Source organism: Mobula birostris, chromosome 4 (genome assembly GCF_030028105.1).
Source record: "Mobula birostris isolate sMobBir1 chromosome 4, sMobBir1.hap1, whole genome shotgun sequence".
Taxonomy (NCBI): domain Eukaryota; kingdom Metazoa; phylum Chordata; class Chondrichthyes; order Myliobatiformes; family Myliobatidae; genus Mobula; species Mobula birostris.
This window is the reverse complement of record NC_092373.1, coordinates 33,268,876-33,286,875: the sequence shown is the minus strand read 5'-3', so window position 1 is coordinate 33,286,875 and position 18,000 is coordinate 33,268,876. Positions and strand designations below refer to the sequence as shown.

At 39.8% G+C, this 18,000-nt stretch overlaps 1 protein-coding gene across 6 annotated transcripts in view; it reads right to left on the bottom strand.

The window, feature by feature from the left end:
* Window positions 1-18,000, bottom strand: part of LOC140196247 (disks large homolog 1) — a 485,196-nt gene that overhangs the window by 27,138 nt on the left and 440,058 nt on the right. For 4 of the 6 annotated variants that reach the window (XM_072255108.1, XM_072255110.1, XM_072255113.1 and 1 more), the window contains 2 exons: window positions 8,125-8,191; window positions 2,270-2,369 (listed from right to left, as the gene is read on the bottom strand). In XM_072255108.1, the coding sequence (XP_072111209.1) occupies window positions 2,270-2,369; window positions 8,125-8,191 (167 nt within the window). Of the gene's footprint in view, window positions 1-1,877; window positions 1,924-2,269; window positions 2,370-8,124; window positions 8,192-18,000 lie in introns of all 6 variants that reach the window. The other 2 variants (XM_072255109.1, XM_072255112.1) reach the window with 2 other exon arrangements.

Sequence of the window (18,000 nt, the reverse complement as noted above, 5' to 3'; positions counted from 1 at the left end):
GCTTTAGAACTTCTTCTTGAACAAATTTTCTGATTGACACTAAATAATGAAGAAACTAATGATTATTAAATCCTAAATGATAAAGGATATCCCCTCAGCCTCTTACACCACTAAGAACAAACCTCTCCTTGTAACTAATTCCAGGCAACATCCTGGTAAATTTAGTTCATCAGCAATTAACAATGAGGGTGAATTCTTTTAGTCAGGAGCAGGTAATGATTTTCTAATTGGTAACTATTTTAGTTCACATCTCATTACGCTAAAAAAATAGACCGGACTCCCTGGGCAGTAAAGGATTTGTATAAAAATTTGCTGATTTAATCTCGGGGTGGCAAAGACAACATTCCACTACCTCCAACATTCAGCACAATTAAGCAAGCTTGTAATTAAGTCCTAATAATATAAAACTCAAGGTTTTAAAAACATGCAGGTACCCAGTGCTGTACGCACACTCCTCAAATACAGTGAAAGAGAATGTTAACCAGACCAAGAACCCCAATCAGCAAGGCGAGAGTTGCAAAGAATAATAATCTTCCATTAAGCAAGCAACGATTAAATTACCATATTTATAATCTTCATATCTGTTTAAAAGATGAAGCAAAACTTGTGGCTGAAAGAACTATGACATGTGCAAATGCAAATAATTTCCAGAAACAACTGTGAATCTTTTTACTGAATTTCACAGCTGTGGGAATTTCGAAGATCCTCATGGAAAGTAACTCACTAGATTTCAGTTTCCCTTTTAAAAATCCGGGATACTTTTACATTTCCAATTGAATTAGTGTTTCTATTACATAGTTTAATGTAGTGAAATGTAAAAAAAACAGGGGAATTTGTTGTTCTCTTCAATTGTTTGCATGATCTTTATTTTTTTCTTTCTCTTGAGTATCGAGTGTTAGTCTTTTATTTTTTATTTTTATTCTTTTGTTTTCTTTAATTGGGTTCTTTCGGGTTTCTTGCTTTGTGGCTACCTGTGAGCAAGCAAATCTCAAGGTTGTATAATTTATTCATTCACTGATACTAAATGAATCTTGAATTTAGACATTCAAATGAGAACATGAAAGATAAAGATTCAGATTCAATCTCTGCTCAGATTTTGATCTCGTACCACACCAAGAGTATTGAGCTGACGGCAGACATCCTTGGGGGAAGAGGAAGTCTTCATCAACCCCTGTAGCTCACTGATAGTGACAGCAGCCAGTTCATCCCAGAACTATGGGGGAAAATAATAAAATGCAAAACAAGATAGTCTGCTGAAAGGAAGCCATTGAACAAAGTAGTATAACCTGATGATTTCTAGTTCTCTGAAGATCTCACACAGTTTAAGGAAAACAAAACAAAAATCTTTCCTCCAGTTCACAGTTTGCAGATCACACCAATGTCATAATGTAAGAAAAAATCATTTGCAATTGTTTCCAGTTATTTCCTATGTTGACATTTAAAATTTGGTCATACACTGAGGCAAACATTGATATTCTGCTTACTTCAGAATTGAAATTGGCTGGTTTGCAAACAAAGGCACACAAAAGGCGGAGAATGCCAGCCTGTTGCAAATAATTGTAACAAAATAAAAACTTCAGACACTATTTATATAATTTTAGGCAAGGGAAACATTCTACTTGCATTTGTTTTAAATTTGTAAATCAATCAAGTATCTGCTTTATTTGAAAGTCAACATAGGAAATATGGCCAGAGACTGCAAACCTGACTTTGCATGGCAATGATTGAAAAGTACAAATAAAGACATGAAAACCAATAACCACGAACCTCCCCCATGCCAGCAGAACCATACAAACCACTAGAAAAAGCAACAAAAAAACCCAGCTTAGAAAATAGATGGAGGCAAATGTGAATGGAGAGGATTTTCCGGCACTTACTCAGGCCTTTTGTTCCCATAACGTCGTCACCTAACCCGGGGATCTCCTGTAGAGTAGTCCCCAGACAGCAAGCAATAAAGAAAAAAGAACAATCACAGAAGAAAAAAAAATCTGTCAGTGACACATAACAAGTCTACTACCATGACAGACTGTTTGTGTGAACATAACTGGTTCAGAGGTTTCCCAGGTTCAGGAGTTAACCATATAGTCTCATCATACAGACATATTAACAAAAGTGGATACAGCCAATTTTAAATAGATGCCCTTTTTAAAATAAAAAATGGGAAAAATCCAGCTGTATTCAGCAAAAACACATTGCCATGGTAACGCAGTAAAGGTCCCTTCTTGGAGATTGATCTTCTCTACAGGTGTGTCTGGTCACAGCTACTTACGTTCAAGGTCACTGGTCTCCCGCTCACTCTGCTGCTTGCTCTTGTAGAAGGGGAATTTTCGGGAAAAGATGTTCTTTTTACGCTTGTCATTGAATGACTGCTGAGGAAGAGAAGGAGTGGCAAAAAAAGGGGTGTCTAATGTCCACGTGGTTAATGCCCGACCCCAGAAACACATGGTAACTGAGTTGGGCCACAATCCCTTGCAATATTTTTTAAAAAATGATATATTATTAGATAGAGCCAAGAAATAATCTGAATTTTATTCCAGGAATAAATTTCCTACAAACTGTTATGAAAAACTGTAACGAGCCGCCCTGAGAATCTTCCAGGACACTTAGCAATTTTGAATCTTAAAAAAAAGTTTATCAGCTGCAATAGTTGACAAGACAGAAATTAACCACCCTTAATTTGCTTCCACAAGACATAATAAAACATGTTCTGCAACTGAGATGATCAAAATTTAAAAAAATCTGGTCAAGGTGTATATAAAAAGGTGTTCTTGACAAAGATTTTTTTGAAAGGTTTTTTGACAAGATTATGCTGAAAATCTTATTGGAACAAGAAAATATAGATGAATTTAAATTGACGGATTGTGATATTGAAGATTGTGCAACAAAGGATAGAGGGTGAGACATGGTTGTTCACATGCTGTCTTACAAAGTCAAGTCTGGATTAATAAACTTTAAAATCATTGTGAAATTTCAGAAAGAATTTCATGAAGAAAATTCACAGCCAATGCAGAAAAGCTAAAATGCATCAAGATAATAAAAATCCAATTTCTCAAGAATTTCAGGCAAGTCTACAAGGTTTATTTATTCTAGAGCAAAACCTAAAACAATTAAACATGAGTAGTAATGCACGTAAACTATTAAGAAGAACTCTTATTCCTAAGTTTATTAAGCTTCATTTGAAGAAGAATTAAAGAGCCTCTAAAGGAGCCGGCTTGTGGAAGCAATAGGAGAAAGACATCACACGTGTGAGTAGTAACAAGGGAGAGAACTTGCTCTCTAGGAAAAGAAAGGCCAGACATTATTGAAAAATATGGCATATTTATCTAGCATTAATGATTACATGATAAAAGTTAAAGAAAAACAAGTTAGTTGAAGTTAGTTACAATTGTGTTGATGGTTTCTCTACTTTAGTATTTTAGCTGTATAATAAGAAACACTAACATCTCCCCCCATCGGTTAAGATTTGGAAAACTAATATGTGAATAATAAAAATGTCTTTTTTATTTGGTCAAGATTCGTTTTAATGCCATCCATTTTATATTAGCAAAACAGAATGTTAAAATTGAACTCCAAACTGTTCAAATCAAAATGGCAAGAGAAAATCCCAATCAAAAAAATAGTACTCAGATTCTCCCCAAGCTTACACCCGAAACAAGAGAAAATGGATTTTGAGCTCGAAAGGCAAGTTTCTCTTTTAAGTAGAGTGCATGCATAGCAAGGTAGAGCTTGACATTTACCAATGCCATCAAGGAGTTTGACCACTATTTGGTAAAACAGCTCCAAGAAATGCAATCTTCATCAATGGCAAGCGTTCTTATTGCAATCCTCTTGCAACACAACACATGCATGTTTCTGTGCACATCGGTCAACAATTATTCCAACCCAATAGACAAGTAAAGAGCAACAATACAGGTTCTACATTTAGCACAGAAAAAGGTCATCAGCATTTATTTTAAATCCACAGCAGGTGGAAGCATGCTGTTAATCTTAGTCATTCTTGGCTATAAAAATTTAAAGTTAAATGCATACTTTGATATTAAAAAAATAACAATCCGATGTTTATGAATCAAAATCAGTATTTTATAATAATGCACTTTTTTAAGATGATGTGTAACATAACGTTTTCTAATCAGAAATATATGTTCACTATTTAATTTAACTAGCAGCCCTCAGTGTTATCTTTTACTTCCTCTCCATCCTCGAGTTAAAAAGTACCACTGATTGAAACTGCAATGCGGCTGTCACATAACAGGAGGGCTATGGTTTAAGTTCTGCTGGTCAGCATATAAATTTAAAAAAAACAGGCATTCTTAACTCTAAAGAGTCTGCTCAGGCAGAAGAATGGCAATGGACTTTTCCACACAAATTCTCACCAGGAAACTGAGCAGGGTGAGGCAATTTAGAATTTGAGGAATGAAGAATATTGCAACGAAGGGGTGGCAAAAGTTATAAGTGTTTGGAGGAATTTCTGAGAGGTGTTCTTTTCCATCTGCAGCTGTTTCTACAAAAAGTAGAAAGTGCGTACAATGTAACATAATGTTTATCGTTATTGTGCAATCACGGCACAATCCATACCTACTTCTTTATGAACGTGAAGGTTTTGGCCAAAAGAAAACACTCAAGAGCTTTAACTACTGGTGGTATACAGAATGTATTTTGATTTTGCAGGGAACTTCCATCTTGACGCCCAAAACATCCCGTCCCAACTTAATATAAATAATTTAAGAACATGCATGTGTTTCAGTTTTAGGGTCCATATTTTAAATTTATTGTCCAACTTCTGCATCCCACTAGTGCACTCTGAACCCAAGATTAAACCATCAGATCACAAACAAGAGAAAATCTGCAGATGCTGGAAATCCGAGCAACACACACAAAATGCTGGAGGAACTCAGCAGGCCTGGCAGCCTTTATGGAAAAAAAAGTACAGTTGACGTTTTGGGCCAAAACCCTTTGGCAGGACAGTATAAAGGGTCGAAGGGTTTCAGCCTGAAACATCCACTGTACTTTTTTCCATAGATGCTGCCTGGCCTACTGAGTTCCTCCAGCATTTTGTGTGTGTTGCATTAAACCCTCAGATACTGTTCATTAATGCCCAATTGCAAACTAAATCACAAGTTCAAATTTGCTGATGCCCAATGGAAGAAAATTTATTCTATACTGTAGCTTTGTTCTTCCAATTCACTGCTTTTATAAAGTCCTGGAACAAGAGTCAGTTAACTGTTGAAGGCTGGAATACGAAGATTAAAAACAATTTGTTTTAATTTTGCATGCAAGGGATGGTCAAGTGAAGTTTGTGGTAGACGGGAAAAACTGCTTTGTAAACAGTATCAAGTTGAATCCAGCAGGAATAGTGTTCGACTCTACTTGATATTGTTCATAATTGAGCCTGGAAGCAATGATGGGATAGGTGACACGCGCAAAATGCTGTAGGAACTCAGCAGACCAGGCTGCATCTATAGAGGATAGTACAAATGACGTTTTGGGCCGAGACCCTTCAGCAAGACTGCAGAAAAAAAGATGAGGAGTCAGAGTTGGGGGTGGGGGGGGGACGCGAGGTGATAGGTGAAACCGGGAGGGGGGGGGAGGGCAAAGTAAACTCTGACTCCTCATCTTTTTTCTCTAGTTCTGATGAAGGGTTTCAGCCTGAAACATCGACTGTACTGTTTTCCTTAGATGTTGCCTGGCCTGCTGAGTTCTTCCAGCATTTTGTTTGTGTTACTTGTGTGACGGGACCCTGAATTACCCCTATGAACTGTGCTCATTTACCCCTATTAACTGTGCTTTTGAAAAGAGAGAGAGAGTTATTTACCACCGACATTTTGTTTTGAAAGAGAGAGAGAGACGAAGACTAACTGTTGGACTGTCACTTTAAGGCACGAGAAAGAACTGGTAAACTTTTGGATTTCTGCTGAGTTGGAGTTGGAGATGGCACCGAGCAGCTCGTAAGTTGCTATGGTGACCGAAGGCGGTGTTATTTAATGGACACTCGATGTTATGATTTTCGGCAGGTTGTTGATACTTCTCAAGGACAGTTCGCCTGCTTGTGCATTTCTTCACAGAGAGAGGAAGGAGGAGCTATTTGAGTGACAGTTGATGCTCAGCACGGGAAGATAAAATAGGTCAGATGATAGACCTCAGACACATGTTCTGGACACTGAATGAGCATTGTAGTGGCCACAAGAAAAGTGGGTTTTGGAGGATTGACCAGGCGGATCAACCCGCTGCTCTTGCAGTGGAAAGGAAGGGGTTGACTGGTGGGGAGTTGTCCATGTGTCCACCCTCGCCTGGGGGATAGCTCCACTACAGAAAACCGGTCCCCTTTGTTAAAGTCGCAGTCGGTGACTCTTAAGGGATTTTGAAGGACAACGAGAAGATTGACGGCATCAGCTGACCTGAAGACTCAAATCTCTCCCTCTCTCTCTCTCTCCCCATCACTACTCAATACCATGAACTGAACTGAACTGAACTTTACTCATCATGGTAAGACTGTATCTTTTTACCCCTAGACTTAAAGAAGCTTGGTTTCTCATACATATATATTTCCACACTTACTGATATACTTGTACTTACATAAATATATATAATCATTGCTAACCTGTTTGATTTATCTACATTTACATTACTGTATTGCGTAGTTACTAATAAATATTAGTAGTTTATAGCAATACTGGACTCCAAAGTGTTTTCCATCTCTGCTGGTTCTTTATTCCCATCACGGGGTACGTCACACTTGGATTTGCAACATCTGCAGATTTTCTCGTTTGGAATGGAATAGGTGAAGTCTCAGCTGATGCTGGAATTATCTTTACTGCCAGAGTTAGCCGTGAAGATAATATATTACTTGCTTAGTTATGCTAAAGAAGGCATGGGTGGAGTTAGCATTACTAGAACAAGGTGGAACTGTCATCTTGGAAAAGGTTTCATAATTACAAAAGTGATCTCAATCAGTGTAAATCTAACCCAACCCAACCTAATCTAACCTTGCTTGTCTTTACTTACATGAGTTTGGATTGTGTTATGAATCGCCAACAGTAAATCATTCATGGATTATTCAATTGGTTTATCCTCTACACTATTCTCCCCCTTCAATCTGATAGAACCTAACTAAGTTCGAATCTTCCTTTAGTGGATTTACCATTGGACAGACTGCAGTGAAAGTTTTGATACGGAACACCCTTCTATTTAAACAATAACAAAATCTATGACTTTATACTAGTCTTGAGCACCTGAAGATTTTTGGAATTAAAATTGATGGGAAAATCAGATCTAATTTTGGAACCTACTTATAACCTTTCGTTGCACCCTCAGTTCAGTGGAAAAAAGCTAATGAAATTCTAAAACAAAATTAACTATACATTTGCTCAATGGTTCCTGATGTTTCTCCACATCTACAATGTGGGAAAGATGCTGAAAAGTTGCAGATTGTAGGCTCAGTGCAGAATACTTTGCTGCTCCCGAAAGTGAGGTGGTCAGCAGTGCAGCCATTATCCCTCAATGCTCAAATATCGGATTACTATAATGTCAGGACCTTGCGCCAAATGAACACTAATTCTTTGTGATGCTAAATAAATCAGGTATTTCACTACTGTAGCTATGAGGGACCCAGTTTTAGGACCAGAATTAACCAGTGAAGCCACATACACTTATGTGCAGTGCTATTACATGGACTACACTTAAACTTTTTACTGGGCTCAACATAATGTTCAGTAGTGTAGCACCTTCAACAAAGAAAAATACCCAAAAGTACTTAACTTTCAACACTAATTTGTGCCATTAACTAATTACATTAACGTGCAAAAGTCAGAATTAAATATTCCTCTGTCTCCAGTTGTAACCCCAGTTTGTTGGATTTAAATAAAATGCATTCATTCATTACATGTTAAGAAATAACGATAAATCAGCAGGTAATTTTCAGAACATGAACTTTCCAGTTTAACAGAGGAAATCTACAGAGTGAAACAGTTCTATGGTCTCAAGATTCTTGTTTAAGTCTTTCACATACATTATTTGACATTTTAATTCAAATAGAAAGATAATCACTTTCTTTTAAGGATGTAAATAATTCTACTGATATAAAAATGCAAATTGTAAACCTTCCCCTCCCCCACAAGAAACACTTACCCCTTTATCTCTTGATTTTGAATTGAATTTCACCGTCTTTAACCTGGCCCGCTCTTTCTTCTCAACTCTTTCCGAGTCAGCAAAATAAAGAAAGCCAAAAAATTAGAATCAAATCAAAGAGATCTACATACTTGCAAATCACCTTAATACATTTTAAATTAAATGCCTAATTTTCTACCAATGAACACCTTCAAACCAATAAGGAGGCAGCATTTCACCATCAGCATGCGAGGGAGGCATGAAAAGTTAACCTCCTTTGTGAAGAATAGCCTTATAAATACAGCCTAAAGCTAACACAGAGAGAGTGACACAGGCACGAAAATTCGATTCATTTTTTGGAAGACATGAGGTGCTGCAATAGGCTCAGTTCCTGACATTCGCATTCAATTCTCCAACAAACAGCAGCTATTGAGAGGAGGTACCACTGGCAATGTGATGTCTGGCCATCATTGCTGTCCTGTCCTTCTCCAGTCCATTACAGCAATTTATAGGTTGCAAGTTTGATCTCTGGTACTTACTTATTCGGATAGTTTCCATCTTTAGGAAACATATTCAGAGATAGAAATAGAAGTAAAATATTAGCAACTTGCAGCACAAAAGGAAGCTATTTGACCCATCATGTCAAAATAGATTAAAAGCTAAATCACACTCTCCAGCTTCTGGTTTATAACCTTGCAGATTATGGTTTTTCATGCAGGTAATTTTAAAAGCCCAGCAAACGTTTCTGCCCCCATCATTCTTTCAGATAGCGAACTCGAGATCGTACAAGGAAAACAAAATCTTCCGCTCCACTCTAATCCTTTCACCAATTATAGCTCCCAATTGTTCAAATTGTCCACCATCCCAACGTCTCAATTTTAGTACACCTCAAATCTCTTCTTTGATCCAAAGAGAACAACCCCAGATAAGCCATGCTCTCTTCATAGAAACCATAGAAACTACAGCACAGAAACAGGCCTTTTGGCCGTCCTTGGCTGTGCCAAACCATTTTCTGCCTAGTCCCACTGACCTGCACACGGACCATATCCCTCCATACACCTCCCATCCATGTATCCGTCCAATTTATTCTTAAATGTTAAAAAAGAACCCGCATTTACCACCTCATCTGGCAGCTCATTCCATACTCCCACCACTCTCTGTGTGAAGAAGCCCCCCCTAATGTTCCCTTTAAACTTTTCCCTCCTCACCCTTAACCCATGTCCTCTGGTTTTTTTTCTCCCCTTGCCTCAGTGGAAAAAGCCTGCTTGCATTCACTTTATCTATACCCATCATAATTTTATATACCTCTATCAAATCTCCCCTCATTCTTCTACGCTCCAGGGAATAAAGTCCTAACCTATTCAACCTTTCGCTGTAACTGAGTTTCTCAAGTCCCAGCAACATCCTTGTAAATCTTCTCTGCACTCTTTCAACCTTATTTATATCCTTCCTGTAATTTGGTGACCAAAACTGAACACAATACTCCAGATTCGGCCTCACCAATGCCTTATACAACCTGATCATAACATTCATGAATACAGTTCTCCAGTCCCGACAACACTCTTGAAAATCTCCTCTGAACTTAGTCCAGTGCTGTGACTTCAAAGACAAGAGAGGTGAAGAGGACTACAGTGGTGATAGGAGATTCCTTAGTCAGAGGAACAGAGACGAGATTCTGTAGGCTCCCGGATGATATGTTGCCTCCCAGGTTCCAGCGTCGGGGATTTCTTCGGATCAGGTCCACTGTATTTTCCAGAAGAAGAGTGCGCAGCCATAAGTCATGATACATATTGGCAGCAATGACCAAGGTGAGGAGGTCCTGAAGAGGGACTCTGTGGAGTTAGGAAGCTGAAAAAACAGGACCTCCAGAGTGTTAATCTCTGGATTGTTGCCTCTGCCACACGCCAGTGTGGGTAAGAATAGGATGATCTGGCTGGTGAATGTGTGGCTGAAGAAATGGTGCAGGGGGCAGGGGTTCAGATTTATGGACCATTGGGATCCCTTCTGTGGAAGGTACGACCTGCACAAAAAGGACGGGTTACACCTGAACCCCAGGAAGACCAATATCCTATTGGGCAAGTTTACTGGAGCTGTTTGGGAGGGTTTAAACTCATTCGTCAGGGGGTTGGGGACCAGAGTGATAGCGCAGAGGACGAGGTATTTGGCTTGCAAACTGAGGCAGTGTGTAGTGAGACTCCTAGGAAGGAGAGGCTGACGTCAGGGCAAAATGGCAGTCAACAGGATAAGTTGCAAAGTGAAAGGTGGACAAAATTGAAAAGGTGTTATATTGAATGTGCACAGTATACAGAATAAAATGATGAACTTGTAGCACAGTTCAGATTGGCAGGTATGACTTTGGCATCACTGAATTGTGGCTGAAAAAAGTTTACAGCTGGGAGCTTAATGTCCAAGGATAGCATTGTATCAAAAGGACATGCAGATAGGCAGAGGGGGTGGCATGGCTCCGTTGGTAAAAAATGAAATCAAATCATTAGAAAGAGGTGACATAGTGTTGGAAGGTATTGAATCATTGTGGGTAGAGCTAAGGAACTGCAAGGGTAAAAAGACCCCGATGAGAGTTATATATAGACCCCCAAACAGTAGTAAGGATGTGGTCTACAAATTACAAGCAGAGATAGAAAATGCTAATGTAATAATAGTCATGGGGGATTTAAATATGCTGGTAGATTGAGAAAATCAAGTTGGTGTTGGATCCCAAGAGGAGGAATTCCTAGAATGCCTGAGAAACATTTTATAGCAGCTTGTGGTTAAAACCACTAGGGAATCAGCTATTCTGGATTGTGTATTGTGCAATGAACTGGAATTGATTAGAGAGCTTAAGGTACAGGAGTAAGTGATCATAATATTACAGAGTTCACTCTGCAATTTGAGCAGAAGCTAAAGTCAGATGTACCAGTGTTACAGTGGAGTAAAGGGAATTACAAAGGCATGAGAGAAGAGCTGGCCAAAACTTATCGGGAAAGAACATGTCAGAGATGACGGCAGAGCAACAATGGCTGGAATTTCAGAAAGCAATTCGGTAGATGCAGGATATATCCATCCCAAAGAGAAAGAAGTATTCTAAAGGCAAAATGACATAACCATGGCTAACAAGAGAAGTTAAAGCCAACATAAAGGCCAAAGGGAGTGTATATAGTAGACCAAAAATTAATGGGGAGTTAGAGGATTGGGAAGCTTTTAAAAATCAACAGAAGGCAACTAAAAAAAAGAAAAGCTGGAATACAAAGGTAAGGTAGCCAATAATATTAAAGAGGATATGAAAAGTTTCTTCAGACACAAAGTGTAAAAGAGAGGTGGAGTGGATATTGGACCATTGAAAAATGATGCTGGAGAGGTAGTAACGGGGGACAAGGAAATGGTGGATGAACTGAAAAAGTATTTTTCATCAATCCTTAGTGTGGAAGACACTAGCAGTATGCGAGAAGTTCGAGAGTGTCAGGGGCAGAAGTGTGGAAAGTTGCCATTACTAGGATGAAGGTTTTTCAGAAGCTGAAAGGTCTGGAAGTAGATACATCACTTGGACCAGTGGATGATTGGCAGGAAGCAAAAAGTAAGAACAAAGGGAGCCTTTTCTAGCTGGCTGCCAGCGACTAGTAGTGCTGCACAGGGCTCTCGGTTGAGACCATATCTTTTTTGTATGTCAATGAATCTGATGACGGAATTGAAGACTTCGAGAGAAAATTCAAAAATTTGAGGTGCAAAAGGACTTGGGAGCCCTATTGCATGATTCCCTAAAGGTTAATTTGTAGGTTGAGTTGGTGGTGAGGAGGGCAAATGCTGTATTAGCATTCATTTCAAGAAGACTTGAATATAAATGCAAGGATATAATGTTGAGACTTTAAAAAGCACTGGTGAGGCCTCACTTGGATTTTGTGAGCAGTTTGGGGCTACTTATCTTAGAAAGAATGTGCTGAAACTGGAGAGGGTTCAAAGGAGGTTCATGAAAATGATTCCAGGATTAAACGGCTGGTCATATGAGGAACATTTGATGGCCTGTATTCACTGGAATTCAGAAGGATGAGCGGTAATCTAATTGAAAGCTATTGAATGGTGAATGGTTTTGATAGACTGGATGTAGAGAGGGCATTTCCTACGTTGGGAGTGCCTAAGACCAGAGGGCACAGCCTCAAAATAGAAGGGGGGGGGTGGTCCTTTTAGAACAGAGATGAGGAGGAATTTCTTCAGCCAGAAAGTGGTAAATCTGTGGAATTTATTACCATAGGCGGCTGTGGAGGCCAAGTCACTTGGTATGTTTTAAGACAGAGGTTGATAGATTCTTGATTATTCAAGGCATGAAGGGATACAGTGAGAAGGCAGGAGACTAGGGTTGACAAAGAAAATGAATCGGCCATGATGAAACAGTCGCCATGGGCCAAATGGCCTAATTCTGCTCCTCTATTTTATGGTCCTAGGAACATACGCAATTGGCCTTCTATGCAGAAGAAATGTGAAGGATTCCGGTTGAGTTCTAATTTTAGACTTTTAAAAATTGAACTTATTGATTATTATTACTTTTTAAAAGTTTAGAGCATTTAAAATTTCAGGAATATTTATAAGAGTTTTGATAATCTGCTGAATCAGTGCATAAAACATTGCCAATTTGGTTCTTTCAGAAGCATAAAGGCTGATTTGTTTCTATGCACCAGTCCAAATGTATAATTGGAGTTAGAGATATTTCGTAGTGCAGGGTTTCTTTGCTGAGAACTGGGCTGGCTCCTTTAATCAAGATCCTGCCACAGGCACACGACAAAGAAAGTATAATTTTCATAGACATTGGCAAGTGCAGGTGGTTCGCCGGAAGTTGAAAATTCAATGTATCCTTATATGAACTGAAAGAACATTGAGAGCTTCAACCTTTAACTAAATTGGTAAATCGGGATTCACAAATATGTCAGATCAAGAAAAGGTAGGTCTTCTTCCCCACTACCAACCCTGCTCCATCATTAGGGAACATGATGAAATTTTACCCATTATTCAGCATTTCACACTCACCATTATTCTACTAGCACATCACGGTTGATCTCACTTAGAGCATTTTCTGTCAACTTGTACACCAACAGAATACTATTTTATCTGTTAATATTATTGTGTTAATATCATTTTATGAGCAGTGTGTGATCTACGTACTTGTGCTTTGTACCTCGGTCCCTGATGAATATTGCTTTGTTTCGCTCTATGTTCGTGTATGTCGTTGAATGACAAACTTGAACTTGGTTCCTCAAGTTCCCTTGACTGAGGAAAGCACAGAATCGCTTCCACTTCCTGAGGAGATTTACATGAGCGAGGTTCCCTGCCCATATTCTAATTACATTCTACCAGAACACCATCGAGAATATCCTGACCAGCTATATCACCGGCGGGTAAGGGAATTAAAAACACAGAAAACATACAGCACAATACAGGCCCTTCGGCCCACAAAGCTGTGCCAAACATGTCCCTACCTTAGAACTACCTAGGCTTTACCCATAGCCCCCTATTCTTCTAAGTTCCACGTAGTCACCCAGGAGTCTCTTAAAAGACCCCATCGTTCCCGCCTCCACCACTGCCGGCGGCAGCTCATTCCACACACTCACCACTCTCTGCGTAAAAAAACTTACCCCCGTCACCTCCTCTGTAAGGTACTTCCAAGCACCTTAAAACTATGCCCTCTCATGCTAGCCATTTCAGCCTTGTGAAAAAGCCTCTGACTATCCACATGATCAATGCCTCTCATCATCTTATACACCTCTATTAGGTCACTACTCATCCTTCATCGCTCCAAGAAGAAAAGGCCGCGTTTACTCAAGCTATTCTCATAAGACATGCTCCCCAATCTAGGCAACATCCTTGTAAATCTCCCCTGCGCCCTTTCTATGATTTCCATGTCCTTCCTGTAGTGAGGCAACCAGAACTGAGCACAGTACTCCAAGTGAGGTCTGACCAGGGTCCTATACAGCTGCAACATTACCTCTGGACTCCTAAACTCAGTTCCATGATTGATGAAGGCCAATACACTGTGTGCTTTCTTAATCACAGAGTCAACCTGCGCAGCAGCTTTATGTGTCCTATGGACTCAGACCCCAAGAATTCGCTGATCCTCCACACTGCCAAGAGTCTTACCATTAATACTATACTCTGTCATCACATTTGACCTACTAAAATGAACCACTTCACACTCATCTGGATTGAACTCCATCTGCCACTTCTCAGCCCAGTTTTGCATCCTAGCAATGTCCCGCTGTAACCTCTGACAGCCCTCCACACTATCGACAACACCCCCAACCTTTGTGTCATCAGCAAATTTACTAACCCATCCCTCCACTTCCTCATCCAGGTCATTTATAAAAATCACAAAGAATAGGGGTCCCAGAACAGATCCCTGAGGCACACCCACTGGTCACCAGCCTCCATGCAGAATATGACCCATCTACAACCACTCTTTGCCTTCTGTGGGCAAGTCAGTTCTGGATCCACAAAGCAATGTCCCCTTGGATCCCATGCCTCCTTATTTTCTCAATAAGCCTTGCATGGGGTACTTTATCAAATACAAGGCATCTGACCACATGACCCTGCAACGGATTGTGAAGACTGCTGAGAGAAACATCGGGGTCTCTTTCCCCTCCATTCTAGACGTATATATCAGAAGTACTGCGTTCACAGAGCTCTCAGCATTTTCAAAGACCCCTCCCATCTGTCCCACAATCTCTTTAACCTCCTACAGACAGGCAGAAGGCACTGCAGTGTAATAACAAGGGCTGCTAAGCTGCATAACAGCTTCTTTTCCCAAGATGAGACTTCTGAGCTCCCAGCTACCACCCAGCACACATTTTTCATGACAACGCCAGTAGCAATACACTGTTATACCATATATTTAACTATATGTCATATATGTACTTCATGTCAACTTGTACATCTACAGATTTTTTAAATTATATGTTAGCACTATTTTATGTGCTGTCTATGTGTCATGTGTTTTTCACCTTGGTGTCAGAGGATCATTGTTTTGTTTAGGTGAATGCATGTGTATGGTTGAATGAAAATAAACTTGAAGTTGAAATTTATTTAATTATTTCAGTTGATATTCTTCAACTCTATTATTGGGATTCCAACTCACATCGCCACAGTCTGAAGGGTCTGAAGGTAGATGTTACCTGGACCTGACGGACTACGCACTAGGGTTCTGGAAGAGGTAGCTGAAGAGATTATGGAAGCATTAGTATCACAAATGTCACTCCACTCTTTAAGAAGGGAGAGAGGCAGAAGAAAGAAAATTATAGACCAGTTAGCTTGGCCAGTGGTTGGGAAGATGTTGGAGTCCAATATTAAAGATGAGTTTTTGGGATACTTGGCCAAATCAGCAAGGTTTCCTTAAGGGGAGATCTTACTTGATAAATCTGTTGGAATTCTTTGAGGAAATAACAGGCAGAATAGACAAAGGAAAGTCAGTGGTTATTGTTTACTTGGGTTTTCAGAAGGCCTGCATACGAAACTGCTAAACAAGATAAAAGTACTGGAAAGATACTAACATGGATAGATGATTGGCTGACAGGCAGGAGGTAAAATGTGGGATTAAAAAGGGCCTTTTCTGATTGGCTGCCAGTGACTAGTGATGTTCCGCAGGGTTGGTGTTGGGATCGCTTCTGCTCACGTTAATGATCTGGCTGATGGCTTTGTGGCCAAATTTGTGGATGATACACAAACAGATGGAGAGCAGGCAGGATTAAGGAGGCAGGGAGTCTGCAGAAGGACTTGGACAGTTAAGGAGAATGGGCAAAAAGTGGCAGATTAAATACAGTGCCGGGAAGTGTACGGTCATGTACTTTGGTAGAAGGAATAAAGGCATAAACTATTTTCTAAATTGGGATAAAATTCAAAAATCAGAGGTGAAAAGGACCTTGGAAGTCCTAGGAGACCTTGTGCAGGATTTTCTAACGATTAAATTGCAAATTGAGTTGCAATTTTAGCATTCATTTTGAGGTGGCTTGAGACTGAAAGCAAGGATGCTATGCTGAAGCTTTATAAGGCATTGGTCAGATGGCAATTAGAACACGTTAAGCAGTTTTGGGCTCCTTATCTAAGAAACGATGTGTTGTCATTGGAGAGGGTCCAGAGTAGGTTTATGAGAATGACCTCAGGAATGAAGGAATTAATGTATGAGGAGCTTCTCATGGCTTTGGACCGGTACTCGTTGGAGTCCAGAAGAATACGGGTCAATCTCATTGAAACACATTGAATATTTAAAGGCTTAGATAGTGGATGTGGAGAGGATGTTTTCAATAGTGGTGGAGTCTATGTCCAGAGGGCAGAGCCTCAGAATACAATGACATACGTTTAGAAGAGAGAAGAGGAGGAATTTCTTTCATCAGAGGGTAGTGAATCTGTGAGATCCATTGCTTCGTGACGACACCAAGTCATTGGGTATACTTTTAAGAGGAGGATGATAGGCTCTTGATTAGTAAAGGTGTCAAAGGTTACAGGGAGAAAGCAGGAGCTTGGGGTCGGGGGATAATTTATCAGCCATAATGGAATGACAGAACAGACCCAATGGGCTGAATGGTCTGATCCTGCTTCTATGTTTTATGGTCACATCAGAAGCCTGACAACTTAACTACAATGTTACCCAATGGGCACAACCATCAAACACCACAGACCTAGAGCATTCCCCTTATGAAATTCTACATGAAAATTAATCCACCATCCACAGTACACTGTGAGATGAATTTCAAGTACTAAAACCAATTTTGCAAGAGCAGAGTTAAAATGGTAAGGACACTGAACTGGGTGAAGGACATCTTGTCTTTATGGCTAATTAATAGAAACACAGAAATGCTGCAGCAGATAATTTCTATCCAAGGTTGATCAAAGGAATGCAATTTAGATCACTATGAATGGAGACCAAGTTCAAATAAATCCAAATTAGCCAGAAGTTGCAACTGCATTTACTACCATAAAAGGCTGTTTGCGAAAACTTAGAAACTGACAAGCATTGCTAAATATTGATATGTAAGAGGCTATGCAACCATCTGACATTAAATTTTCTGGTGGATGCAAAGCCAGAAGTGTCAGGCAAGAAAAGCCTTCCAAATATTTATATACACTCTATCTTATTAAAAAGGAAGGTTGTGAAAACTGTTTCAGATCTGCATTGATCAACATCCTCTTTCGGTTACAGGTCCTCCCTCTCCAGGTTACAACAGGGTTGTGTTACTGCGAAACGTTCATGAATAGTTTTCAAGTTGGAAATGCGGCTGCAATCTATGTTTCTACATACGCTACTACGTTTGCCTGCAGCTATGTTGATTTGGCAGCTGCTGCAGGCAAACATAGTAGCGTATGTAGAAATGTAGAAATTGCAAGTTGATGTTGGTATGTACGCAAACTCAGCTGGGCGAGGATATGTAATGTAGGAATTGAAACACAATGGGGCAAACATCATTCCTTTCGCATCATTTTTCTTATATTTACAAATGCCTCATCCTAAACTTTCAGCGTGCACCGTCCTATGCCTATCTAGTTCAAGGCACCATCACTGCACAGTTCTTTTTACACACTGCTCTTGGAGTCACCATCACTATTAGTTATTAATTCAACTATGGCCAAGAAAGGATCACTATTACTCAGGAGGATCAAAAATTTAGCATGGGCCTTCACTGATGCACTGCAGAAAGCATCTCATCTGGATGTATCACAGCTTGGCGTGGCAACTCTGCCCAAGACCACAAAAAAATTGTAGAGAAATGTGGACTCAGCTCAGCATGAAATGTTTAAGGAGAACATGAAGGGGAACTCCTTCACTCAGAGGGTGATGAGAGTGCGGAATGAGCTGCCAGTGGAAGTGGTGGATGCACGCTCGATTTAGAAGTTTGGATGACTATGTGGATAGGATGTGTATGGAGG